Source organism: Asparagus officinalis, chromosome 7 (genome assembly GCF_001876935.1).
Source record: "Asparagus officinalis chromosome 7, Aspof.V1, whole genome shotgun sequence".
In the NCBI taxonomy this organism is placed as follows: domain Eukaryota; kingdom Viridiplantae; phylum Streptophyta; class Magnoliopsida; order Asparagales; family Asparagaceae; genus Asparagus; species Asparagus officinalis.
The window spans coordinates 60,654,717-60,664,779 of NC_033800.1; the positions used below are offsets into that span (position 1 = coordinate 60,654,717).

Sequence of the window (10,063 nt, forward strand, 5' to 3'; positions counted from 1 at the left end):
AACTTGTTAAGTCATTATATGGACTTAAACATGCACCAAAACTCTGGCATGAGAAGTTCGATGGAGTTGTTCGCAACAATGGGTATCAAGTCAGTGAATCTGACAAGTGCCTGTACATCAAGGTCTCTGAAGGAAAGGTGGTGATCATCTGCCTCTATGTGGATGATATGCTTATCATCGGGAGTGATTTGGAGATAGTAATATCTACCAAGAAATTTCTTTCAGCACAGTTCAGCATGAAGGACCTTGGAACTACGGACATGATTCTCGGAATCAAAATCATATACTCTGAAGAGGGTATTGGATTGTCTCAATCTCACTATGTCGAGAGCATGCTAAGAAAGTATAGCTACTACGACATGTCAGAACTGTCAGTGCCGTATGATTACAACAAGAAACTTCGACCAAACACTGGAAAACCAGTAGATCAGCTAAGGTACTCAAAGATCATTGGGAGTCTTATGTACGCGATGAGCTGCACAAGGCCAGATATAGCATTCGTTGTAGGAATGCTTAGTAGGTTCACAAGTAATCCTGAAAAGCTTCATTGGGATGCTGTCCAGAGATTGATGAGATGCTTGAAAGGAACTACAGGTCTGGGGCTATTCTACACTGGATATCCGGATGTAATCGAAGGCTATTCAGATGCGAGCTGGTGCTCAGAACCAGATGAGTGCAGATCTACTGGAGGTAAGGCTATTCAGATGCGAGCTGGTGCTCAGAACCAGATGAGTGCAGATCTACTGGAGGTTTTGTCTTCATCATGGATGGAGCTGCCGTCTCGTGGAAGTCTAAGAAGCAGACCATGATTGCACAGTCATCGATGGAATCTGAATTCTTTGCACTCTGTGTTGCAGGAGATGAAACTGAGTGGCTCAGTTGTATTCTCCGAGACCTTCCATTAACGGAATTGCAATGTGCAATTACTATCTATTGTGATAATCAGGCGGCGAGTGTTGTGGTAGCAAACTCGATGTTCAATGGAAAGAAGCGGACCATTCGTCTGAAGCATGGCTATTTGAGAGAGCTCATTTGTCAAGGAGTCATCTCTGTGATTGACGTCCGATCTTCAGAGAATGTGGCTGATCCTTTAACTAATGATCTAAAAAAGGACATAGTCGAAAGGACGTCTGCTGGAATGGGTCTTAAATTTTTGTAAGTCTTACAAATACTTACCATGTTTATTAAATTATTAGTTCAAAGCTTATACTACTAATAATAAGATAATTGGTTCAAAAGTCAAGTAAGATTTGCAATATTTTACAAATACTTATCATTTACATCTAGTTATTAGTTCAAAGCTTATGCTACTAATGACAAGATAAATGGTTCAAAAGTCAAGTAAGATTTACAAGTGAAAGGGTTCAAGTTTTTTTGGATTAGTCGGTGTCTAAGGCAATGTTTGGGAGTTGCGTAACGCGCTCCGCAAGGAACGAGGTACTTAATTGATCTTTAATCAACCTCTAATACCATCCTTACCTGGTGAACTACCCGAGTAAAACTTTGATCTTTTCACCTAGAATCCTATCATGTAAAGGGGATGACTGTTAAGCCTTAATGAGTCCAAAGCATTTTGGATGCGGGGTGTTAGATAGGAAACACACCTAAATGACTCACCTAGAATCCTATCATGAGAGAGGATGACTCTTAAGCCTTAATGAGTTCAAAGCATTTAGGATGCGGGATGTTCGATAAGAAACATGCCTAAAGAACTCACCTATGCATGGGTAGAGATTTGGCCGTCTCCTATGATGTTTTTGTGGAAAGATACCTAGAGCAAGGTAAAAGCAAAGGCAAGTGTGGTTCAAAGTGAAAACTACCACATATAAGTTTGATCTTGTATGATCGCTGGATTTTTAGACATGTGCTGGTTCAAGTCTTTGTGACACCATGTACCTATCTTTTATTCAGTTGGTCTAAGGGGGATTCAAGTCCTTGCAACGTCTACCTTATGCACAACGATTGAAACGACGGCACCGTTACACGACACCAGTTTTTAAAAAACTTGTGGGGGATTGTTAGATAATTTTTTTAAAAAGATGGGTCCCACGCTAATATGTGTTCAATGGAAAACGTGGGAGAAACTTTCTTAGTTGGGCGGTGCCAAATTTTAGGCAGCCAAACTTTGGTTGAAATTTTTAGGACGTGAGCCTCACTACATAGTAAAATAATAATATTTTATTAGTGCATAGTGTTTTCCCAAACGCTATAAATAGACCTCAAATTCTTAAGGAAAATTTATTCCAAAAACAACAATCAATATATACATATATAGATTGTAAAATAGTTGTTGCTTATAGGAATTTTGCATGATAGATCGAGGAGATCTTTTGCCTGATAGATCGAGGAGATCTTTGCCTGATAGATCGAGGAGATCTTTGCCTTATAGACCGAGGAGATCTTGACAGTACTAGGTCGGTGCACACCAGAGTACTGGACTGCTGTTCCTGGAAGCAATTTGGCCTTGGGATCCTTGCACCGGAGTAGGCCAAATAATGCTTTAAGCACAGCGTTTTACAAACGCACAACAGCTGAGTTAGAAAATTTTAAATTACTGCACTTTAGTTTTCTATTCAAATTTTGCTGTTATATATCTCCTCTCGTGAAATCCGACATCTTGCGATGATCTAATATGTTACTGTCTTCTGACAGTCCCTAGACACAGACGATCATGTCAGAACGTAGGATACAAGTATTTAGATATAAAGTAACCTGCTCCATTCCAAAATTCAGCATCCTGGCAACTCTGATTTTAAATTTTCAATCCTCTTTGCTTGCTGATTTTAGATCATCGACCTAAGATCGTTCTCAACCTCCACTTACTATAAGAAGTAGCCGAAGTGATCATCCTGCTGCACAGAACCCATCGGTAAGATATTTATGATGTACATATGTGTACATTTGTTTGGCATGCTTTTAATTGACTATGAAATATTTTACCTTGCGGTCGCTATGACTTCAACTGCATTTGGTCATTAGCAAGGAGCAAAGCATTTCTTTTAAAGCGGAAATGTTGTAGAGCCCAACTTTCTGTCGTATAAAATCTTCTATCACGTATCATGGTACAATCCTGTCCACCATCTCAAACGTACTCTATTAAGAGCCACATCAGATCCTATGCATCACTAGACCCTTTTTTTTTCCTTTTCATCTGCTGATGATTCGTCTGTTCTTTATAAACAGTGTCTTTGCATTTGTCTTTTAAGCCAAAATTTGCCTCAATTCACAGTCCAGGTCAGAGATTGCTAAATTTGACCCATTATTCTTGTCGGTCGCCAAGGTAGATAACTCAATGTTTCCATACCAATCGAGCAGGGGGTGTAAACTCATCCAATCCAATTCAATCAAAATAAAGACGCACAAGTCTCTTAAGTTCATTTTTTTTCATGACCCCTTTATCAACCATGCTGAAGCTCAAATCATCTGTTGTGAAAAAAAAGGAAAAAAGAAAAAAAAAATCTCCCCAACATCTATGGTACATATTCTCTCCATTTCACTTATTGATGCTTCGTTCCATTTGCTGTCAAGTTTGTCTTTCAGGTTTTCCTTTTAAGTCGAAATTTGCCTCAATGTGGACTATCAACAACTGTTGCACTTGATGGCTATCCTTGAGGTTACAAGTCTAAATAATTCTATCTCATCCTGAATCATCTATGCCAAATGTGTTGGAGATGAAAACTCATCCAATTCAATCAAGCTACAGCCAGGTAGCTTACCTACATTCAATCTCTTCATCAAACCCCTAATTTTATCAGCCTCCTCATACCTGCCTACATCCGAATACATGTTAGCCAAGATCGTATAGTAACCACTCTTATCCGGCCTCATCGCCATCAATTTCCGTGCAACTCTATCACCTACATCAATATTGCCATGCACACGACATCCTGATAGTAAAGCTCCCAAAATGGCCTCATCGGGCTCCATAGGCATCTTCCCCAGAAATTCCTCTGCCTCCACAATTTGCCCAGACCTCCCCAAAGCATCGACAATACAAGCATAATGCTTCAGCTCAGGTTCAACTTTATACTTTTTCATCATATGAAAGAACTCCCATGCCTTGTCTACCATCCCCGAGTGCACACAAGCAGATAACACACCAAGAAATGTAACCGAATTTGGCATCACTGCTTCTCGTTGCATCCTTTGGAAGAGCTCGAAAGCATCATCTGCACGGCCATTCATTCCATGGCCGAGAATCAAAGCGCTCCACGAGATCACATCCCTAATGGGCATCCTACCAAACACCCTCTCCGCATAACCAAACGCCCCGCACTTCACATACATATCCACAACCGCATTCCCCAAACTCAACGGGAGCCCAAACTGCCTCCTAACACAAAACCCATGCACGCTCCTCCCATGTCTAAGCGAACCTAACTGCCCGCATGCCAACAACAAGCTCACCGCCGCCACAATGTCACCCTCAATCCCATCTCTCACCATCTCTCTAAACACTCTCAAGGCCAGCTCTGCCTCCCCATTCTGTGCATACCCAGAAACCATCGACGTCCACAAGACATAATCCCTATCAGGAGTTTCGTAGAATGCCTTCCGGGCATCCTTTGCATGCGAAAATGCATTATAAAACAAAACCAATGCCGACCCAACAAATAGATTCCGATCAAGACCCAACTTCACCGACAGCCCGTGGATCGCCACGCCGGCAGAAAGGGATCGGATCGAGATGCAGGAGCGGAGGACGGGGGGAATGGTGAAGTGGTCGATGCGGAGGTCGCCATGAGAGTGCATGGAGAGGAAGAAAGAGAGGGATTTGAGGGGGAGGGAATGGCGAGAGAGCTCGGAGATGAGGGTGTTGAAGGTGAAGGAGTTGGGGTTGGGGATGGAGTGGAGGAAGAGGGAGAGGGAGGAGAGGATGACGTTGTGGGGTTTGGAGTAGGAGAGGAGGAGCTTGGTGGAGAGGAGGGGGTACGAGAGGAGGAGGTTGAGGCGGAGAAGGCGGCCGTGGAGGTGGCGGAGGTGGCGAGGGGAGGGGGAGGACTGGAGGAGGTGGAAGTAGTAGGAGATTGTGTTGGGGTTTGGGCATGGTTGTGGTGGCGGGAAAGTAGCTTGGATTTCGGGAGCGCCATTTTTTGTAATTGGGGTCTAGCACAAATCTGTGTACACATATACACAACAAATAATAATAATGAATAATGAGTATTTAGGACTAAATTACCAGAGTGTTGTAAAAAGTGAAACATGTTTACCTAGTAGTTTACTAGTAGCGGAAGGGAATAGAAAGAAGGGAAGAGAAATAAGGAAAAGTAACGAAAATTAAATGAGAGGAAAAACATAATAATCATGTCTACGAGTTTAGTAAAATGAACAAAAGTAAATTATTTCTTAGTTGTTATTTTTTATATTATGATGGTGCAAAATCTTTTACTTCCTCTACATCCCAATCTGGAGAAGGAAATCAAATTATATAGAATAGAGGTTAATGAATATAAAATGTGTTTACTCTTTTTCCCTCCGATATCTTTAAAAAAAGGAAAATTTGCTTCAAGGCCTCAAAAATGAAAACATGATGTGTCCTAACCCGCTGTACTTTTTGTGATGTGTCACAGCCTCAAAAATAAAAAGTTAATGTGATTCTGCCCTTTTTACAATTCCCAAGAGAATTAATTCCCAAAAAATCCCAAACTACCCTCTTCTTCTTCTTCAGATCTTCTCCTTCTCCTCTCATCTCCTCTTCCACCCTCTCTCCAACCTCGCTGGATACCTCCAACACCGTCGCCACCTCCGCCTCCCCTCGACCTCGTCGACTCCATCCTCAGTTGTAGCCCCCGCCGCCACCATCGCTACCCTTCTTCCTCTTCTTCTTCTCCTTCTCTGTCTACCCCCTCTTGAGTTTTGAGGGCTCCGTTCTCTCCCCCGTCGCCCCATCCCCCCCGAGATAGAGCAGATCTCCGTCGCCTCCATCGCCACGTCAGCCCCTCCCCTCCACTCTCTCCCCGTTGTCAAATCCTTGGGCGGGTCGGGATCTGATTCTGGCGGCCTATCCGTCGGCGTCGGAGTTGGTTAAGGGGATCGCGGCCGAGTGTGGGGTTGTTTTTGATGAGGTTGGTGGAGATCTTAGGAGTTCTAATTTGTGTTTTTTTGCTTTGTTTTGGGTGGGAAGGTCTAGAGATGGGATTCTTCCTCTGGCATGAAGGCATGGACGAGACAGTGTTGAGCTTAGCTGATCAAGAAGCAGACAACCACTCATAGATTAACTTTTTGGAGGGTCAGCGTCTCGTTGACTGTGGAAGATCGGATCACCGCTCCTCTGGTTCTCTGATTTGAAGTCGTTGCGCCGCAAATGTATCTGATGCACCGCCAATTATACAATAGACTGAAATTATTACTCATAATTATGTGTTACTTTTTTAACTTTTTCCCAAAAGAAAAGTTTATTCTAGTAGTGTCGTGTGAGTGTGATGATACATAGATATTAGTGTTTTAGTCTGTATTGAGTAACATGTTCCTTTTTGCATGAGATCAGGATAACATGTTCCATTTTGTAATTTATTTGGTAAATATCATCGGAAACATGTTAACTTTCTTTGTTCGTTTGTTAAGTTACACTGGTAACATGTTAACTTTCGCAGTTCGCTTGTTAACTATAATACGTAGCATGTTAACTTTAATTGGTAAATTGATAATTATATTCAGTAAATTTTTAACTATAATCCATTATCCGTTAATTGTTATTTGTAATCCATTATCCATTAACTGTTATTTCGGGTCATATACATGTTAATATAGTTCTCATTTAACATGTTAACTATAATACGTAGCATGTTAACATAATCCGTTAACACATTAAAATAGAACTATAATACATAAATTGATAACTATAATACGTAGCATCTAACACGCTATTGTTAAAACCTGTTTCTCAGCCACGCTGTTGTTAAAACCACCTGAATCACTTAACATAGGTGTGATTGTTGTTAAAACCACCTGGATCACTTAACATAAGTGTGAATAGGTGCTAATTCTTCTTCTTCTCTTCTTTGCAGAAACTAATCCAGGTGGTTTTAACAACAGTGTGGCTGAGAAACAGGTTCTTCGTGTTAGCAATCCTCGACAAGTTTCCTAACACGGACGCTATCCATCTCGACATCCTCATGAATGCCTACACCCACTCTTCTTCACCTGATGATGCCCTGCGTCTATAATTTACATGTTCTATGTTAAATATAATTGAGAAATTGTTAATTTTAAATTATGAGAACGTAGTGTACCAAAAGATGAGATCAGGAGAACATGTTCCTTTTTACAATTTATTTGGTAAATATCATTGGAAACATGTTAACTTTCTTTGTTCGCTTGTTAAGTTACACTGATAACATATTAATTTTCGCAGTTCGCTTGTTAACTATAATACGTAGCATGTTAATCTTAATTGGTAAATTGATAACTATATTCAGTAAACTGTTAACTATAATCCATTATATGTTAACTGTTATTTATAATTTGTTAACTATTAATTATATTCAGTAAACTGTTAACTATAATCCATTATATGTTAACTGTTATTTATAATTTGTTAACTATTAATCATTATTTGTTAACTGTTATTTATAAATTGTTAACTATAATGAATTATTTGTTAACTGTTATTCGTAAACTATCTGTTAACTATAATTCATTATTAGTTAATTGTTATTTGTAATCAGTTAACTATTATTTGTAATCCATTATCCGTTAACTGTCATTTAACATTTTAAGAGTTAAGGTACATTAAACATACTACAAAATTTATGGGAAAATTGCTTCAAGGCCCCAAAATTAAAAAAAAACAATGTGCAACAGCCCCCTGTACTTTAACGTTTAAATTTAACCCTTTAACGTTTAAATTTAACCCACAAGGGTTAACATGTTATCCACAAGAGTTAACATGTTATCCACAATAATTAACATGTTTGCCACAAGAGTTAACATGTTAGTCACAAGAGTTAACATGTTATCCACAAGAGTTAACATGTTATCCATAAGAGTTAACATGTTATCCATAAGAATTAACAAATTAGCCACAAGAGTTAACATGTTATCCACAAGAATTAACATGTTAGCCATAAGAGTTAACATGTTATCTACAAGAGTTAACATGTTTGCCATGGATTGAGCTCGATGATTTTAACATTATTTTAACATGTTATCTACAAGAGTTAACATGTTTAGTAATTTAATGTTAACTCTCTTTAATGTTAACTGTGAACCTCTATTAATTGTTTGTTATGTTTGCGCGTTTAGATGTTAGCTTTCATGTTTTAGATTTTAACCCTCCATAACTTATTGCTTTTTAAGGTACGTCGATGTCATCGTTAGTGATAACAACACAATTACATACCCGAAACTACTATATTTGCTCCGTGGGGGAAGACTTGATGACAAAGTAACAGAGGTCATCTTAGATAGATTACGACAATGGTTGCAGTTGCAGGAGAACGTTGCCTTAAATAAGCAGTATGGGATTGTATCTACATATTTCTGCGTAAGACCAATCTTCATATAATTAGTTAATATCTAAGCTCTTATAGTTAACATGTTAACCATAATAGTTAACATGTTAACCATAATAGTTAACATGTTAAAAACAACTGTTAGTCACAACAGTGAACATGTTAGCCACAAAAGTTAACATGTTATCCGCAAGAGTTAACATATAGCCACAAAAGTTAACATGTTATCCACAAGAGTTGATATGTTATCCACAAAAGTTAACATGTTATCCACAAGAGTTAACATATAGCCACAAGAGTTAACATGTTATCCACAAGAGTTAACATGTTAGCCACAACAGTTAACATGTTAAACACAAGAGTTAACATGCTAACCACAATAGTTAACATGATAAATATTATGGTTAAAATATTAACTATATGAACTTGAACCATGTTCACTCTATTCAAAGCCGAGTGGATTAAAAGGATATATAATGGAGGGAGCGCGCCAAAATCCCCCCAACAAAATATTATCAGTTAATCAGCTATAGTTCACATGTAATGGGTAAAACTTAACAACTAATTAACAAAACTTAACATTTAAAATGAAAAAGTTAACACTTACTCCACTATACTTAACATGGAACATGTAAACGTTAACAGTTAATTTGCTATAGTTCACTTGTATTGGGTAAAACTTAACATTTATACATCCATTATTTTAAATGAATATTTTTGTATGTAGGTTTTTATTCCTCAATTATCAACCATCATGTACAAACTACATATAATTATCAAGCCAACAAAAATTGCTTATGTATATAAACTACATATAGTTTGTACATTATGTGTATAATAAACTGCACGACAAATAACACCACTTACTAACACCAATGACCACAATTCCCAAAATCCCACCATACAATTTGCAATATCAACAACAATCAAACTGCATAGAGAACAACATCAAACTCCTTCCCAGTTCAACTGGAGCTTACATGACAACAAACAACAGCAGACACAAGAAATCACCATCAGAACCCCAATGAACTACTGCATCCCTCAGTTCCTCAAGAACTCTCAGACTTCAAAGAAGGATTGAAAGGAACCTGCTCAGCGCAATCCAGATTATCTCCAGAGTAATCTCTTCCAACGTCCATCAAATCCAAATAATACTAGTAGTGTGATATCATGTTGTCCATATCATCGATAAAACCTTGCCCACAAATTTGGTTCCGGTAGAGAACGTTCATGGTGGCTTTGAAACCCGATAGCCTTTTAGATAGAGTGTTGTTCTTCGTGGGCTCCCAGTTGCCAACAAACACATCGTGAGTGGAGGGATGCTTCTTCTTTATCGGGGTCATCCATCGCCACATCGCAGCTTGGAAAGCTAGGGTTGCATTTTGTTCGAGGTACTATGGGTGGTGGAGATGAGGAGCTTGCGGAGGTGGGAGTTGGAGTGGACGGCGGTGAGTTCGAGGTCGTAGAGGTCGAAGTCGAGGAAGTTGGCTAAGTGTAAATAGGACTCGAAGTCGTCTTCGTCGTCGTCAAAGTCAGAGGTGAAGGAGACGTCGGTGGTGGCGTTGAGCTCGCTGGAGGAGATGAGATCAAGATTTTGTAAGGATTTG

General features: G+C 39.2%; 1 protein-coding gene across 1 annotated transcript; it reads right to left on the bottom strand.

Moving 5' to 3' along the window:
* Window positions 2,610-9,811, bottom strand: LOC109847222 (pentatricopeptide repeat-containing protein At4g14170). Its single transcript, XM_020416464.1, has 5 exons — window positions 9,612-9,811; window positions 9,434-9,520; window positions 9,321-9,384; window positions 2,941-5,106; window positions 2,610-2,849 (listed from the first exon to the last, which is right to left on the bottom strand). Exons 1-4 carry the CDS (start codon window positions 9,809-9,811, stop codon window positions 3,652-3,654), a joined length of 1,806 nt encoding a protein of 601 aa, XP_020272053.1. The 3' UTR covers window positions 2,610-2,849; window positions 2,941-3,651.

Bases quoted from the DNA above. Each gene is read 5' to 3' on its own strand.
- LOC109847222 (XM_020416464.1), bottom strand. From the start codon at position 9,811: ATGTGGCGATGGATGACCCCGATAAAGAAGAAGCATCCCTCCACTCAC. The intron at 9,385-9,433 runs GTAAGCTCCAGT...TTCTCTATGCAG, and splicing joins CTGCTGTTGTTTGTTGTCAT to TTTGATTGTTGTTGATATTG. The intron at 5,107-9,320 runs GTAAGTGGTGTT...GATTTGTGCTAG, and splicing joins AATTGTGGTCATTGGTGTTA to ACCCCAATTACAAAAAATGG.